At 43.9% G+C, this 19066-nt stretch overlaps 1 protein-coding gene across 1 annotated transcript in view; it reads left to right on the forward strand.

Annotated features, from left to right (window-relative positions):
- The window catches only part of LOXHD1 (lipoxygenase homology PLAT domains 1), a 238164-nt gene that overhangs the window by 186502 nt on the left and 32596 nt on the right, over nt 1–19066 (forward strand). Inside the window, exons 38-43 of the mRNA XM_066602615.1 lie at nt 244–452; nt 543–728; nt 899–1026; nt 1556–1673; nt 2769–2946; nt 11174–11359. Of these exons, the coding sequence (XP_066458712.1) occupies nt 244–452; nt 543–728; nt 899–1026; nt 1556–1673; nt 2769–2946; nt 11174–11359 (1005 nt within the window). The remainder of the gene's footprint in view (nt 1–243; nt 453–542; nt 729–898; nt 1027–1555; nt 1674–2768; nt 2947–11173; nt 11360–19066) is intronic.

Consider the following 19066-nt stretch of genomic DNA (forward strand, 5'->3'; position numbering starts at 1 on the left):
GTAGATCTCAGACTACCTTGAACTCCAGTAAAACAGCGTAGCTAAACTGCAGTCACTGACCATAGATTTGCCATAGTAGAGCTCAGCTAAAACGTAGTCAGCGCTAAAGAAAATAAATAGGTAAGAAATGGTCACCTACATACGTCCTAAGACCACAACTGGACATCCATGTTAATTGCCGTAATGATTCAGCAATTGTTGATGTTGATTGGATATTGCAAAATCCTGTCAATTCTGTTCTAGTGATCCCCTACCACATTACCATCACCACGGGTCAGGAACGAGATGCGGGAACTGAAAGCCGAGCATATGTGATCATTATGGGGCCCCAGAAGATAAGAACAGAGCGCCTGTGGCTAGACCTGCCCAAAGACAAGAAGGGCTATGGTCTTGGTTCTGTTGAGAAGTTCTCTGTAGTGGGAACAGATGTAGGAGAAGTGAAAAGAATGGAGGTGAGTATAACTTAGTAGGTTGCCTTTATTGGTCATTTTTATAAAAGAATACTGGGCAAATTGATATTTACCTAAAGTACCTGTCCATAGTTGGGCCATGACGGGACTGCTCCTGAGAGCTGCTGGCTAGTGGAAGAAATACAACTCTGCGTGCCTACCAAAGGAGTGTTGTACACCTTTGCATGCAAATGTTGGTTTGCCAAAGACAGAGGCGATGGACTTTCCTCTCGGGTCTTCAACATGTTAGATGCAACCGCCATCAGCGTTGGCCAAAAGGTATGTATGATGTGGTATGACTTCTCTTCATGGATTCATCACTACTGCTCAAGTACGGATTTTGTTCGCAAAGATTTAGCTGGCAGGGAGTCTTTGGGGCAATGCTGCATGGGAAAAAGATATGCAGAATAACTAAGGTCCAAACTAAGTGCTCTTCACGAATTTTCCAGATTCTTTACGAGGTTACCGTAATCACGGGGGATGTTCCTAATGGTGGGACAGGTGCCAATATCTATATGACATGTTTCGGTGCCAGTGGTTACACAGAGGAGATGCTTTTGCCAAAATGTGGAGATAGGTGAGTATTATGTTTCTTGATCTACCGAGTGATGCATGTGGCTCAGTGAGTTTAAATCACTGTTCATAGGACTTCTTATGTCTTCACTGTGTTTCTGTGTGGAGATCCTCCAAGTTCTCCTATTTCTACTCACATTCTTGATAGGTTATAATTAGAGATGAGCGAGCATACCCCTTAGCGAGTACCTGCCCGCTCGAGAAACAAGGTTGGGGTGCTGGCGCGGGGGAGCGGTGAGTTGCGGCAGTCAGCAGGGGGGAGCGGGGGGGGGGGGGAGAGAGATCTCCACTCTGTTCCTTCCCGCTCTCCCCCGCAGCTCCCTGCCCACCGCCGACAGCCGAACCTTGTCTCTCGAGCAGACAGGTACTCGCTAAGGGCAATGCTCGCTCGAGCAATTGCCCTTAGCGAGTATGCTCGCTCATCACTAGTTATAATAGGTCATAAGAATAAATAAATGGGAGGACAATGAAGGCTTAGAGTTAGGAGAACCTCTGTGACTCATAGGTCCATAATATGCCTATGGTACCTGCAGGTTTGAGAGAGGCCAGAAAGACACGTTTATCATGGAAATCGCTGACATTGCCCCTTTCAAGAAGATGAGGATCCGCCTAGATGCGAAGGGTAGTCGGCCTGAATGGTATCTTGAAAAGGTAACAAGAAGTTGATCATTTTATTTAAATGTTATAACCCAGGCTTCCAATACCACATTGTCACAGCACGAACGGCGCCATGACTTCTGTGATTCGTGAGCGAGTCCGGGGTGACATTGCTATGTCCGCTCTGGATCATGTGATGCGCTGGGTGGTGAACACCAAGGAATTAATATTTCCCTCTGGTTGCAACACCGATAGGCTGGTTGGTTGTCTTTCAACTCAGTCAGCCTATCAAGTTCTATGTAAGCGTATTTAAACTGACCTCTTGGTTCCAGGCTTGCTGGATATACTTACTGTGTACTGGCCAGCACTTTGTGCCAGTGTGTTCTGTGCTCCTAGTTTATAGTGCTCAGTGGACCTTTGCTCAGAAATTCTTATTAGTTCCCTGATCCATGCCTTGAACTCAAGTTCTCTGTCGTTTGGTGTTTAGTGTCGCCAGTCTGTCTCGGACCTATTCTCAGCGTCTCTTCCATAGTGGGCTTACCCTTTTTTGGGGCAGGTGCTTTGCTTGAGGGGCTGGTCCAGTTTGGATCATTCAGGTGATACATGGTCGCCTTTCTCACAGTTCTTTTTTACAGTCTGTTATAGCCTTCTGCATTAAACAGTCAATACCCCATTTATTCGTCCACCGGCGTGACCCAGTTTACAGTTATGGATTTTGTCACCTCCAGATATACAAATCAGACTTACTAGATGTTACACACATAAAGAGGGGAGGTTCTTCTTTCAATGATTCAAGGAAGAAATAAAACAGAACACACTTACAGTAGTTCTCAGTCTGCAGGACTTTTTGCAAAGTCCTCAGACAACCAGTAGAAATAGCTTGTTTTTCTATTATCAACAATTTTTTGGCCAGAGCTCATTGGTAGTGGGTGACCGATAAGGAGCAAGGCCTAGCTTAAGTGGTTTCCCATTACAGATTGAGAAATCAAAAAGAGTAACTCCAGAAACAGACAGGGTTTCGGTCAGAGATTGTTTGGATTTGATGTAGAAAAGAGTGGGAGGTAAAACAGATGCCTCCTGAAATGTTGGATTTATATTTTTTCTCCTCCAATGCATATTGAACCTCTTATATCATGTGTCTCTGGGCAGATTATACTGAGGAACACAGGGACAGATGAGGAGACATCCTTTGCATATGGAGAATGGCTCTCAAAGACGAAGGGTGAGAAGAGAACCCTTTCTTGTGAACTGGCTGCTGTGGTTGATGAAGAACAAATGGTGGAGACCACCACTTACATCATACAAGTGAAGACAAGCGATGTCTCAGGTTTGTCCACAGATGCATGCCCTTCTGTCAGTGTAAGGTTTTTTTTTTGCTTTTATAAGTTAAAATGAATGTGCATATGATTCTTCAAGGAAAGATGTAGCGAGGCTGTGCAGGTGGCTTGGGGGAAAAGGTCGGGAACTGAAGGGAAGTGGATGCCATCTTTGTAGTGTCATTGGCTTTAGCTGTTCCTGCGAGCAGACGTGCGAGTGAGTTTTTCTGAATAGAAGGAGACCGCTATGTCTAAGTTATCTCCCTGTGCTACTATACCAGTTTTCAGAGGATCCTGGTTGAGCTTGTTATATAGTGCCAGTACATTGACCGGATTGGAAGTGGGATTGTCCGAAAAAGACTATATACAACTTATATTGTCAAAACAATAAAACTGTTCAAGTTTGCAGCATAGAGAAAGCACATTCTTCGGCTTTATTGTCACATACCTTGTGAATAGGCACAATGCACAATTCCAGGAATGCACACTGGAGGCCAAAATCTGGTCACCCGTGAGAGGAGCGCCTTCATCAGTGCCATTGTCTGTGCCTGGACAGGTCCAAGAGGCCATAGGAAACACTACAGGTTTTGGGAGAGAAGTTTGGGGTCTGGCCCAACCATCCGGTGCTGAAACATCTCTGTCTATGCCCAATTTAGGTATGTTTCACTCTGCCCCCAGACCTGTTAAATCACTACTTCCATGGCCTGCCCAGGGTTCCTTACTAGGGAAGTTGTTGTAGCAACTCCTCGACACCCTGCGATCAAGTGACAGAGGGAGCCCCTTCCTTCAGTCTAACCATTTAGATGCAGTGTTTGCTATTGACCTCTTAGCGGTAAATGCTGTAATCAAAGTTATCTCCGATCTTGGCTGTTGCAGGCAGGTGTCAGCTAAGGTGTTAAATCTATGTCTATGGAGGGGATTTGGAGCTCTGTATCAGAAAAACCAAGCTCTGGCCACTATAGAAGTATATAAAGAAATTAATCAGCGGAGATGGGCAGTAATTCATTTAAAGCCTCTAAATGTCACTGGCTCCCAGAGAATACATTGCTGGAAAGTGGTTAAATGCAATCATAATAGGCTATTGTGGATTGTTATAAAGACATTTTTCAAGAACTGGTCAGGAAGGGAATAAACATGAACGTGAGAAACCACAGAGGTACAATATAAAGCACAGAGTGGCAATGGAGATGAGCAATTATGGAAGACATTGGAAGGAAACACACTGGAGAATTTAATTTAATGAAAATTGCTCCTTTTTGTTCAAACATCTCTAGTTAAATGAACATTAAATTGCAAGCAATTCTCTGTAGAGTCTGTGTTGTATAAACCAAGTGCCTTGAGAAAACAAATGTTCATGTCAGTGAATAGAACTTCCATTTACACTTTTTTTTTAGAGACACCAGCCTTTTATTAGAGTCCCCGGCCCTTTTACAATTGGCGCTTCCCTCTATGGACATTCTCCCCGTGACCCCGAAGTGCAGTATAAAATCACGTGACAAGTTTTCCATTAATCAGTTTCAGGCCTTGGTCAGACGACCGTTTTTTGCCGCGATTTGCGGATGCGCATGCGATCTGTGCATATATAGAACCATTGCTTTGCAATGGGATCGGTCACATGTCCGCTTTTTATGCGGATATGCGATAAATTATAGGACACGACGTATCGCAGATCGCGCCTATCTGCGTTCTGTGATTCCTTGTGTTCTATATATGCGCTCAATGGGGTCGGCGGCAGCAGCGCCGACCCCATTGAGAATATATACTATAAAGATCATTCTCCTCTGCCACAGCTGTAACAGCTGTGGCAGAGAAGAACAATGTTCGCTCATTGAATTCAATGGAGCCGGCAATACAGCCGGCTCCATTGAAAGCAATGGGCTGCCAGCGGGCGCGGCATGAATTTTCGGGAAGGGCTTAAAAATATAAGCCCTTGCCTGAAAACCATCCAAAAATGTGTAAAAAAAAAAAATAAATATATACACTACCGTTCAAAAGTTTGGGGTCACCCAAACAATTTTGTGTTTTCCATGAAAAGTCACACTTATTCACCACCATGCGTTGTGAAATGAATAGAAAATAGAGTCAAGACATTGACAAGGTTAGAAATAATGATTTGTATTTGAAATAACATTGTTTTTACATCAAACTTTGCTTTCGTCAAAGAATCCTCCTTTTGCAGCAATTACAGCATTGCACACCTTTGACATCCTAGCTGTTAATTTGTTGAGGTAAGCTTGTGAAATTGCACCCCACGCTTCTAGAAGCATCTCCCACAAGTTGGATTGGTTGGATGGGCACTTCTGGCGTACCATACGGTCAAGCTGCTCCCACAACAGCTCAATGGGGTTCAGATCTGGTGACTGCGCTGGCCACTCCATTACCGATAGAATACCAGCTGCCTGCTTCTGCTGTAAATAGTTCTTGCACAATTTGGAGGTGTGTTTAGGGTCATTGTCCTGTTGAAGGATGAAATTGGTTCCGATCAAACGCTGTCCACTGGGTATGGCATGGCGTTGCAAAATGGAGTGATAGCCTTCCTTATTCAGAATCCCTTTTACCCTGTACAAATCTCCCACCTTACCAGCACCAAAGCAACCCCAGACCATCACATTACCTCCACCATGCTTAACAGATGGCGTCAGGCATTCTTCCAGCATCTTTTCATTTGTTCTGCGTCTCACAAACGTTCTTCTTTGTGATCCAAACACCTCAAACTTGGATTAATCCGTCCACAACACTTTTTTCCAGTCTTCCTCTGTCCAATGTCTGTGTTCTTTTGCCCATCTTAATCTTTTTCTTTTATTGGCCAGTCTCAGATATGGCTTTTTCTTTGCCACTCTGCCCTGAAGCCCAAAATCCCGCAGCCGCCTCTTCACTGTAGATGTTGACACTGGTGTTTTGCGGGTACTATTTAATGAAGATGCCAGTTGGGTACCTGTGAGGCGTCTGTTTCTCAAACTAGAGACTCTAATGTGCTTATCTTCTTGCTTAGTTGTGCAATGCGGCCTCCCACTTCTTTTTCTACTCTGGTTAGAGCCTGTTTGTGCTGTCCTCTGAAGGGAGTAGTACACACCGTTGTAGGAAATCTTCAATTTCTTAGCAATTTCTCGCATGGAACAGCCTTCAATTCTAAGAACAAGAATAGACTGTCGAGTTTCAGATGAAAGTTCTCTTTTTCTGGCCATTTTGAGCGTTTAATTGACCCCACAAATGTGATGCTCCAGAAACTCAATCTGCTCACAGGAAGGTCAGTTTTGTAGCTTCTGTAACGAGCTAGACTGTTTTCAGATGTGTGAACATGATTGCACAAGGGTTTTCTAATCATCAATTAGCCTTCTGAGCCAATGAGCAAACACATTGTACCATTAGAACACTGGAGTGATAGTTGCTGGAAATGGGCCTCTATTCACCTTTGTAGATTTTGCACAAAAAAACAGGCATTTGCAGCTAGAATAGTCATTTACCACATTAGCAATGTATAGAGTGCATTTGTTTAAAGTTAGGACTAGTTTAAAGTTATCTTCATTGAAAAGTACAGTGCTTTTCCTTCAAAAATAAGGACATTTCAATGTGACCCCAAACTTTTGAACGGTAGTGTATATATATATATATATATATATATATATATATATATATATATACACTCACTTTGTCCCTGCAGCCGGAGTTCAGCCGCGGCCGGCCGGCAGTTCTCCTGAACTGCTCTGTGTAGTATTCAGCAGGCGGGGATTTTAAATCCCCGCCTGCTGAATGGGCTGCCTCTGATTGGTCACAGCCCTCACCAATCAGAGGCAGATCTCACTCACCCATTCATGAATTCATGAATGGGTGAGTGAGTGCTGCCTCTGATTGGCTCAGCGCAAGGACCAGTCAGGGGCAGCTCTCAGCTATTGAATGACAGCTGAGAGCTGCCCCTGATTGGTCCCTGCGCTCAGCCAATCAGAGGCAGCACTCACTCACCCATAAACTCAGGCTGCAGGGACAAAGTGAGTATATATATATATATATATTTTTAGGTGAGTATATATATATATGTTTGTTTTTTTTTACACATTTTTGGATGGTTTTCAGGCAAGGGCTTATATTTTTAAGCCCTTCCCGAAAATTCATGCCGCGCTCGCCGGCAGCCCATTGCTTTCAATGGAGCCAGCTGTATTGCCGGCTCCATTGAATTTCAATGGGTGGACAGCGCTCCTTTGATCGGGCCCGTTTCGCCGAAAACGCTGCTAGCTGCAGATTTTTCGGCGAATCGTCGGCCCCGGTCACGCGATTTGCGGATGTGCATCCGTCATGCGATCCGCAAATCGCGGCAAAAAACGGTCGTCTGACCAAGGCCTCAGAGTGAATCCACATTAGATGGGAAAATTCAGCAATCTGAGCGACTTCCAACGAGGCCGGGTCATCAGTGCTAGACTAGCCAAGGCTAGAATGTCACTGCCAACCGTGTGGGGTTTTATCGTGCAGTGGTGTAGAAAATATTTCCCCGAGAACGGTGTGATCGAGAAAAATCGCCTAGTGAAAGCGGATCCTGTGGATGTAAACAACTCATTACTGAAAGGAGTCAGAGGAGGATATTAAGAATCGTTCTAATGAGCAACATTGCTAAAAGTGACAAGCCCAGTAAAAAAGTAGGTGGACAACAAACAGGTCCTTATTTGCTCATCTTCTTACTGGCGGAATTACTTATTATAAATATGGATATCCAAATACTCCTTTACAGGGGTTATCCCAAGATATGAACTTATTCCCTATACACAATAAAGGAATGTGTCTGATTATAGGGGGTCTGACCACTGGGACAGGGATCTTGTGTCCCAGTGGTCACACCCCCTATAATCAGACCCCCCTATATAAATGGAGTGGCAGGCGGGCATACATGCCTCCACTTTATTCCTCTCAATGGGTCTGCATTGATTACAGGCCGCTGTACACTTGCATAATATTAGTTTCACTTTGCGTTTGCCTTCTTCTGGATCTACACAACATAAATATGCTAGCACAAATCTGATGAATCTTAAATCAAGTTGCCCATGCTATAGGCAAATTTGCTTCAAATTTCAGCGAGAACTGCAAATGTAATGGCTCGAATGATCAAAGATCTTCATGCGTCTGTTCTTAGCTATCATCAACATTCGCGGGCCAGCCAAATAATTAATGTCTACAAGCTACAGACTCTAGAGGTTTGCAATTACAGAAAGCTGATTCCAGGGAGCATGGAAAAAGCACTCAACTATTTGCAGGGTGACTACAGTTGTCTCTAAAAAACGGTGTAGTAGGGATTACCATCCCAGAATAACCTCATGTTTGACACTTTTTTTGGCAGAGTGGTGTCTGTCATATCTTCGAATCGAAAGAATGGGTCCTTATGGTTCTACAAAAAAAAATTTGTAACTCTATTGTCGCAGGTGGTAGTGCAATACGGGTTCAGGATAGCGCAGCAGATGACAGACGGAGGCAGAGGCGGCACATTTTTTACAAACATATGCTTTACTGAATGAACTGGTTAACAGGATATTCGCCATAGGATGGTTTGTGTACTTTAACGTTATGTAATATTAACAGTAGAGATGAGCGAGTATACTCGCTAAGGCACATTACTCGAGCGAGTAGTGCCTTAGCCGAGTATTTCCCTGCTTGTCTCTAAAGATTCGGGGGCCGGCGGGAAGGGGGGGGGGAGCGGCGGGGGAGAGCAGGAAGGAACGGAGGAGATCTCTCTCTCCCTCTCTCCCCCCCACTCCCCGCCGCAACTCACCTGTCAACCGCGCCGGCCCCTGAATCTTTAGAGACGAGCGGGGAGATACTCGGTTAAGACACTACTCGCTCGAGTAATGTGCCTTAGCGAGTATGCTCGCTCATCTCTAATTAACAGCAATTCACACCTCCAACATATTTATCTACATTTCCATATCAAGGGACACTTTAGCAGAACAAGGAGCTTCAACTCCCTCACAACTAAACGTCTCTCTATCGTAGTACTACATACTCATCGCCGTACTTCACATTACAGTATTGTAGGTCTGTGGCATGACAACATTGCGACCTCATGCACCGAGTACATCGCAATTTAGGAGCCCCTCATCACTGTGGACCCAAACAAATATCCCTAGTACATTTTCGTCTTATATTATCGCTTACTGACGCATAGCGCTGCTACCCCGAAGTGCCCTGTCCCCATCACGGTACATCATAGCTAAACATAGCATCACTTCACCTTGTCTCCATCTCCATTTCACAAGTGTTCTCTACTTCACATCACCTACTCTTGATAAATGTCAAACTGTCATATAAACCAATAAACAAGGTGTCACGTTCCCCAGATCACTATGGCCCCCTTGGAGAGCTGCTCTCACAGTCCGCCATAGAGTGTACAGACTAACGTTGTTGGACCAGTCTTACATGTCCTGCAGTTGTCATTATTTAGGATCCATGGTGCTGTCAGCATCTTCGTCAGAGCCTCCCTCTCCTTTCACATAGCTTATTTCTATCTCTGGCCCCTGAAGCATCAAAGTCCTTTGTCTTCCATCATCAGGTCCTTTGATGGTCTGTTCCTTCAGCTCTGGAGGTTGCCTGAAGTGAGCCCTGCCCTCTCCAATCAAATTCCTGACCGAGAGCGGGAGAGAAACCTCCCTGCTGGCCAAGAACATGGCTGGGCTGGTGGAAGAGAAGTGCAGGAATGCACCTGTAAAACTCTGCTCCCCTGCCAGAAGAGCTGCAGTAGGGAGCGGGGAAATGAAAGGTGCACTCTGGGCGGTATGTTGGCTAGGGGCACAGGAGAAGGTCCTGCTCCTCTATGATGTGACTAGCAAGTCATCACCCCAAAGATCAGCCATTAGCAGGCTAGTGTGGTAAGTCCTGCATTCCCCCTTCTGGGCACACAGCCAGGCACTGTATAAGGACATTACTGCAGTATTGGAACGTAAGTGAGGCTCGGCCTCAGTTTGGTGTGCACACCATGTGACTTTAATGGTATTAGTAAGCCTGTGATAAGGGAGATGGGTTTACTGACAGGAGTGTTGTTTTTATATGTTATTTATGTGCAGTAAACCATAGTTTTTATTCAAGTATGCCATGTAATATTTAAGCTGTAAGAGTGCAGCAAAACACCTGTATTACAGAGAAAGAACATGATGTAGTTGGGAATAGACCTGTGTAGTATTGTAATAGTTGACATCTATGGTTTCTGCGTCTGGGTGAAAGACACAGCCCCTATGGGGTAGAAAAGGTCTAAGCTACATTTCAAGGGGATTACGGCCAATGGTCAGCTCATTGTTGTGGCCAAGATCAAGTAAGAGTCAATGTACGAAAAACATTTAACATTGCTGTGTCGGTTATGCCATATGACAGTTCCAGTATAATGTTCTAATGCAAATGGAAAATGCCATTCTGCGTTAAAAAGCGTTTAGATAATTTGTGCCCTCATATTGAGTGCTAAATGAACATCTGTTAAGGCCCATTTACGCTGGACGATTATCGCTAAAAATTTGCAAATCGGCGATCGTTATAGCGATAATCGGTGCGTGTAGATGGGCGTGGGCACCCACATTTCGGGCACTTTTAGGTGATCCTTAAAATCAAGCTCACCTAAAAATCATCATTCACTCTTATCAGCGGTTCTCCACAGGGAGTGCTGATAGCATTGTTTCCCATTGGAGAACAAAGGATCTGAGCAAATAATAGCCTATTAGCTGCATTCAGGGAAGGCTTCATTTGCATGCATAATTGGTATTTAAGTAACTGAGTAGCTACTTTAAATACCAATTATTTTTTATGCAAAATAATCGTTCAAAGCTGTCACTAAAACTGTCATTTGAGCGATCTTTGAGCGATTATCTGCTCGTGTAAATAGGCCTTTACGTAAAGTTTTTTTGTTTGAAATTTCTGAGTGCTGCTTCTGCCTCCATCCTGTCACTGCCGCGCCATAGTACCACCCATCTTCTACATGTACAAAGCCCGTCGTCTATACTATATTTAATATTTTTCTATGAAATATGAATTTGTTTTACATGTTCACAATCTGATTGGTATCTGCAGCTCTTAGGCTGTAAATCCGGAGAGAAGTGAGTAGAAATGTTGCAGAGGTTAAATCTATCATGGTCTGTATGGCTTGTCTTTGTCTAACTTTATGTTTACTTTTAGACTTGATTGTCTTTTTAAAATGTATCACCCACACTCCTTTACTAGGTGACAAAAATTAATGAAAAAAACAAAAACATTTTCCCCCCTTCCCTTTGTTTATAGGAGCCGGTACCGATGCCAATGTATTTCTTATCATTTTTGGAGAGAATGGAGACACTGGGACGCTCGCCATGAAACAGTCCAACAATTCTAATAAGTTTGAGAAGAGTCAGCTTGACACTTTTCGGTTTCCAGACATGCTGAGCATGGGTGACCTGTGCAAAGTGCGTGTTTGGCATGACAACTCAGGTAAGGCCGAATTCAGATGACCTCCAAAAAATGTATATAACACACAAAAATATTAAAATCCTGTTGTTTCAATCAGTAACACAAAAATGCTAATGTTCCAGGTAAGTAGCAGCCTATTCTTCTTTGAAGTTTTTGAGAAAAAAATTCTTGACCTCTTACTGACAAAATAATCAATCAATAATTAGTCTCAGGCAGAAACTACATGCTACTGCCTAGTGATTTAACCTTGGCCAAAGTTCAATGCAAGAGATACACAGGCGAGAAACAACATTAATTAATGATTGTTTAGCTGCACAAATTGTATGCGCTAAGGCCAGCTTCACACGGGCGAGAAAATCATGCAAGATTTGCCCATTGCTCAAATCTCGCACAAAAATGAACCACATTCTTTTGAATGGAGTCATACACATGAGCGATTTTTTTCCCCTACATAGCACCGCCATGCGATGCCTTGGGAGAAACAAATCGCTGCATGTTCTATCTTGTGCATGATCTCGCATCGCACTGCCCATCGTCTTCAATGGGGCCGGCGGCAGCAGCGTTGGCCTCATTAAAAGCAATGGGAGCAACTCTGTGATCTTCTACCATGGTTGTGATAGCCATGCTGGAGGATCCCTACATCCCCGAGTTGGCGGAGGCTATTTTCCCATGAAAACGCCTCGCATCCATGGGGATTTTACATGGCGGAGAGCGTGATATGGGGGCGGGATTCACGGCACCATGTCATGCTTGCAGCAACCTGGAGTTGGCAGGGAGGTAGCTCGAGCAGTTGCGCCAAATCTGTCATGGTCTTGGTGATTGCTACTCTGCCTAGACATGGTGATTCGTGCATTCGGTGGATTGCAATAAAATATTTAGTCATTATGATGATTAGTTTGTGTATTATTTTATTTCTTCTTTATTTTATTTTTTTTTAAAAAGTAGAGCGCGCTGGGCAGTAATCCACCTAGTCATGATGGTGGTATTCCTCCAGCTGTCAGTGGGTACTCATTGCACCGACCTCGGAAGGACAGAAGGCTGAGTCGACCCTGAGCCGGCTACCTGACCCATGCGGGGGATTGAACCCGCACACTTCAGGTCGTGAGCGAGAGCTTAGGACTGCATACCGCTGCCCTAATGCTCTGCGCCACACGAGGCTCACCTGTTTGTGTATTATTTGATGTGACGCCAGTGCCTTTGAGTGTGATGCAACGATGAAATAAAACAGTCCCAAGCGTTTAGTGAAACCGAAGGCACGTAGTTTACTTGCAGTTTGGAAAACAGATTATAGTCCAACAATGACAACTATGTACAGAATCACTTCCCCATTCTTGATGAAAGATAGAAACACGGTAGCCAGGCTAAGCTATCTGGCAGCTAGACTTAGGTGGTTATTCGTGGAGGAATGAAGGGAACAATGCAGGCTCTCGTGCAGGTTGACTTTCTAACTCTACGGGGACCATTTAGATTCATGATTGCGGTGGCTGACTTCCTTCCCGCTGACAAGCTGACTTTCCTTGGCCTTAATTCCTTCAGGGCAAGGTGGAAGATGACTGTAGAAGACTCCCTTCTGTCCTGCTGCATTCCTCTCCTACTGGCTTCACATCCAGGCCTTCTCCTTGGCTTGGTCTACAGGCCCAGGCCAGCCACCCTCCAGGCCTGAGCTAGACTCCTGCCTCATTCTCTCATCTTTGTTTTCTCCTCCAACTCTTCTCTCAACAAGAAGACTCCAGAGCTCTCTTAACCCCATCCATGGGCTGTCCTTTATACTCCCTTCCTAACCAATCCTGGGTAAAGGGGAAATCTAGCTACCTAATAAGAGGACTAGACAGAGGTGACTGACAGGCAACAGGAAGGACTTGGGTAAAATTCTGCAAAGTCATGCAGAGATATACAACACAGTCACCAGACGTAACTGTTTAGTAACCAGACAAAGCCAATACACAGTGACAAGTGTTAGTAAGCAGACACATATACCTAGACATAGACAAACATACACGCACCACATGAGGTAGTCAGCAAAGTGCTGTGGTGGCCCCTAAGGGCTAATGCCCACGGCCGGATTTCTGCCATGTTTTGCGCGGTGGAAGTCCGCGGTGTTGAACCGCAGCTATTAGGTTCTATTGAACATAATAGCTCAATGTTAATCAATATAGATGAAAGAAATGGCAGCATCCGTAGTGCAATTAAAAGTTGATTTTATTTCTAAACGATAGACAACGTTTCGACTCTTTGTGGGTCTTTTTCAAGTACTTAAAAAAGACCCACAAAGAATCAAAATGTTGTCTATCGTTTAGAGGAATAAAATCAATTTTTAATTGCACCATGGATGCTGCCATCTCTTTCATCTATATTGATTTACAATTGGGGTCCTTTTCTGGATCAGGACCTGCATGGTGGCCGTGCATACGTCTGTCCAGCTGTATTCAGCCTTGAAGTTGTGCTGTTGGCATCTCTTCTGTTTATCTCATAATAGCTCAATGTTCATACTGTGGGATTCCACCATGGAATTCCGCAGTGTGAAAGAAAACGCAGCAGGCTGTATTTGCCGGGGGAATACGCATGGCCGGCTTCCGTTGCCGTCATGCTATACTTCCGCTGCAGCACAGCGGAAGTATCCCATGAATATGCGTCCCCGCCCACCCCCGGCCGCGTCATCTGGCACTGCCGCCTCGTCACGCGCTGTATGCACATATGCACCAGGACACGTACAGCGGATCCAGAATTGTGAGTATGGGGGATTTGGGGGGCGCTGTGGTGGACTCCACTGCGATATTTTGCTGGCGGAGTCCGTCACAACCGTGGGCATGAGGCCTAACTCTGGGCCACTACATGCTCGCCCATGTGAAGTTAGCCTAAAGCAGATTTCTCACCCAATTCATGATATGAAGGATAATCAGATGTATTTGGTCATATTTGACACCACTAAAAGGGTTTCAGTATTGAGTTGATCCCTATCAAGAATTGTTCCTCAAAAAGTACAAAACGCTTTCCTCAAATGTAGTGGTAAGAAATGTCAATGTATAGAGCAGATAGATACAGTTTTTTTTTTAGTTTTCTCTATTGAGTAGGTCAGTTCCAAAAAAGTGTTGTAATTTTTGTTCCAATGTAACTTTAACCTGTTGTGATATTACAATGATCGGTAAATATGTGATAAATCTACATGACACCTTGCACATCTTCCTACACGCAATAGTTTCTGAGATATGAATTATCAAAAAAATGTAATGTTCTTGGTGACATTTTGAAAATTGACTCAGTCAACAGTTGTGTAGCTTATATTGACAGTAAAGTCAGTCCTCAACTTTACGGACTGAAATAGCCACAACATTGTTCCTGGAGCTCAGTGGTTGCAGTATATACAGAAGACATGCTGTCAGCACTCATGATAATGCTTCCTTATTAAGTAAAACCGTAAACCAATATAAAATACGGTTATATGTTTTAAACCTCTCCGGGTTCTTGCAATCCTCCAATTCCTAGATAAACAAACATGTCTGTATTGCTTCTCTGACTACCTGATGCATATTGTACATTAGTTAGCATCTGTAGTCTAAGGCTGGGTTCCCACACGGCAGAATCCCGCCGGAAATCTTGCAGTTTGGCCACAGCAAAAAACTGCAAGATTTCCGCCAGGAAAGCGCTGCTTCAAAACCTGCGGTACTTAGCTGAAGGTTTTGGAGCGGGTTGACCACATGTTTTTTCCATTGTGGCCAGCGCTCCCATAGAGAAGAGCGCGGCCGCTACGGAATAAAAAAAAATTGACATGCTGCGGCCAGGGAATAATACCAGAACAGGATGAGTAGAGGAGCAAATACTTAATTAGTCTACTGATAAGGATGTGAAAGTCTTATCATCTCTAGATTAGTGTTAGATCTGTGCTATAGATTTCTCATAATCTCCAGTGATGCTGAAACCACCTCTGATGTTAATTCCATTCTTGAGAGTTTCAATGATGGTTATAAACTTGTACTCCCAAATTCTTCTATGACGTTGAGATTTGAAGTTGCCTTTTAATATAGTAACTCTCACATGTTCTATGTTGTGTCCGTGACTAGAAAAAAATCTTCATCACAGGGAATTCTGTCTGTTAGGGATATATTTCAGGGAGTAAATGATATGTTGCCGAGTTCCAAATTATAATTGTATATCCGGATGGAAGGAATGAATGAGATACAGCCAGTTCTCTGTATTCCAAAGAGATTCTACATTTATTACTACAGACAAGTGTTTTTATCAAGAAAACAAGAAAAAAAAAGGAAAGGAAGGAGTATGCATGGCTTTATGCCAAAGCGTCAGATAAGGTCTCGTGTGAAACTATTCATTTAAACAAGTTTTCATTCTCATGTGAAACTAACACAGTACATAACTACAAAAACTTGTAACATTTGTACTGTGGAATGCTGAGATAACTGAAAAAGCTATATTTCATGAGACATTCTGAAAGAACGAAGGAATGGCTATACACTCAGATAAATCCTCATCTAAGGTGAGAAACAGAATTGGGCTAAGGTTCATAGTTAGTGTTGTATGAGACAAGACAAAATGGAGTTTAACAGAGCTTCAGTCTTAACACTGTCGTTCTCTCTTTAATTGTGTGGTGATGAGACCTCATCCTCACTTTTGCCCTGTTTCTTCAACATAAATGCCCCCAACAGGATATTTACTGCACTGGATCAGGTACACAACATCGGGCATGGAACATGTGAATGTCAGCGGGATCGTATAGCCCTGCTGTGTGTTGGGGATTTGTATCCTGTCTGTGGTCAGTACATGTGAGCAGGTCTTGCAGCTCCTTACATTGCAGGGATAAGCTCCGCTCTGTGTGTCGGAAGGCAATGGACTCCTGATTTTATATATGTATGTATGTGTGTGTGTGTATATATATATATATATATATATATATATATATATATATATATATATATATACACACACATATATATATACACACACATATATACCTCTTCAGATCTATTTCATTAACCTAAGGAGGAACCCTAAGTAGGCTGGAAAGCTCGCTATAACATCATGTCTTTTTGCTAGCCATTAAAAGGTATCATATCTACAAGATTTTAGCTCACTAGTCATTGTGTTTCAGTGAGCTAAAACATAACAACTAGCAATTACTAAGCAACTTCTTGCTCAGTACCTTTTTGGGTGCTATGTTTATACAGGCCGACAGTCGCCCGTAAACGCTCATTTGAGTGGTTATTTAGGTGACTATCATCCCATGTAAAAGTAGCCTATGATACTTCATGTTGCCCTGAATGGCCAGTGCTGCTCACATGGACAGCACTGACCAATCAAAGAAGAGTGTAGTGTTTTAGATTTATGATGCATGCTATGCACAGTGTACATCAGGTAGTCAGAGAGGCAGTACAGCCATCTTTGTTTGTCCAGGACCAGAGGGTCACTTTAAATATAATGTGTTTTATAGAATCCCAAATCTCCTAATTCAGAGGTTTCTTAACGCCAATTCATGACAACTTAAAGGGGGTTGTCTGCTTAAAAATAAACTTTTTAAAGTTAGACCCAAGTGATTTAAAACAAACAGTACTTACTCTCCTCAGTCCTGGCGATCCAGTGCTTCAGCCTCGTGATTCTACCGGTCTATGTTGACAGTGGAAGTCTATTGCAGCCAATCTGAGTCTGCAGTGTCACCATTCCAAACTAATGGCATCATGGTGCCTAGGATGTGAGCGCTGATCCCAGGAGAACGGGTGGTGACACTGTGACCTCTGATTAGCAGGCAATGGTCACCTGACATCATCTGTGAGAGTTAAAAGACAGCCCAAATGCGCTCAGACCAGAATAAGTCCAGAGGATACTCACTCAGGAGAGGGGAGAATACCCAGCCGGATACTGAGTACAAACTCGCCCGTAGGATTCCTTGATAGCCTTATACAAAAGGAAGCTTCAAGTCAACTCAGGAAATGGGAATCCAATTTTTTTGGTGATGACCGAAAAAACAGGCCTCAGGTAGAGGACCTGAAAGATACAATGCGTTTCGGCTAAGAATAGAGCCTTTTTCAAGCATAAAATCAATGTAACATCAAGACTTTCAATAGACCTACACTTGCAAACAAGGACATGATGAGGTTGATCCGTGCTGCTCGGCTACATCGCGGCACTGCCTGATGACGTGCGAGGTAGTGGAGTGTCACGTGACACGCAGCGGTGTCCGTTGCAATGTAAACATGCGTTCCAAGAGAGTAGGGAGGGCGGGTTACTGCTACTGTCAACACAGGGCGGCAGCACTGGATGACCAGGGCTGAAGAGGGGAAGTACCTGTTTGTTTTAAATCATTTGGAACTTATTTTTTTCTAAGTTGGCAGTACTTGCCGTCCGGCAGTGGCGTAAGCTGGCACTTTGCCAGGATTTGCGGTCTCTCCACCACTGGCAGTTAGAGCAGGAGACTGGCTGTCAGTATTCAATTAAGCCACTTCTTTATGTTTCAAAAGTATTTATTGAAAAAAATTTAGACTGTTGGCAACATTCCTGCCGCATAGACCCCACGCAGGGGGCGACAAGTTTAGCAAAACAACAGGAATTCTTCGCATATGTAGCATCATTTAGCTCTAAAATTAACAGTTATAAACTGGTACAACTTCAAAACTAGCATTGTATAGGGTGAAACAGCAGGAGGAAAGGGGAGGGAGGGGGAGGGGCCGAAGATCCAGGCCCAACTTTGATATACAATATAATCTCTGTGCTGGCATATTACCACGAGTCGGGGTGGTGCTATGTTTAATCTCTTTTCTTCTATCTCTTAAGTTATTCAATCGATCCTCTCTCACCATGATGACATACTTAAAGGGGTTGTCCCGCGCCGAAACGGGTATTTTTTTTTTCAATAGCCCCCCTGTTCGGCGCGAGACAAACCCGATGCAGGGGTTTAAAAAAAAATGGATAGTACTTACCCGAATCCCCGCGCTCCGGTGACTTCTTACGTACCTTGTGAAGATGGCCGCCGGGATCTTCACCCACGGTGGACCGCAGGTCTTCTCCCATGGTGCACCGTGGGCTCTGTGCGTTCCATTGCCGATTCCAGCCTCCTGATTGGCTGGAATCGGCACACGTGACGGGGCGGAGCTACGAGGAGCAGCTCTCCGACACGAGCGGCCCCATTCAGAAGGGAGAAGACCGGACTGCGCAAGCGCGTCTAATTGGGCGATTAGACGCTGAAATTAGACGGCACCATGGAGACGAGGACGCTAGCAACGGAACAGGTAAGTGAATAACTTCTGTATGGCTCATAATTAATGCACGATGTATATTACAAAGTGCATTAATATGGCCATACAGAAGTGCTGAACCCCACTTGCTTTCGCGGGACAACCCCTTTAAGGTACAAATGGTCATTAACATAGAGTTGTAGGTGGTATTGTAGGTTAGGAATATTAACAAAAGTGATCCACGGAACCCAGACGGTCTTAAATTGTGCAATCTTGTCTTGGCATATGGCAGTCAATCTCTCATTCAGGAATGTCCTATTAATTCGGGTAATGAGGGGATTGAAGGGAAGAAGCGATTTTCACCAATTTTGAGCAATATGGGTACAAGCTGACATAGTTATAAACTGCATAAGCTTTAACCCCTTAATGACACGGCCTATTTTGGCGTTGAGGACCAAGCGATTTTTGGTATTTTTCCATCTCCATTTTTCAAAAGCCATAACTTTTTTATTTTTCCGTCGACGCGGCCGTATAAGGGCTTGTTTTTTGC

The sequence above is a fragment of the Eleutherodactylus coqui genome, chromosome 5 (genome assembly GCF_035609145.1).
Source record: "Eleutherodactylus coqui strain aEleCoq1 chromosome 5, aEleCoq1.hap1, whole genome shotgun sequence".
Lineage (NCBI taxonomy): Eukaryota > Metazoa > Chordata > Amphibia > Anura > Eleutherodactylidae > Eleutherodactylus > Eleutherodactylus coqui.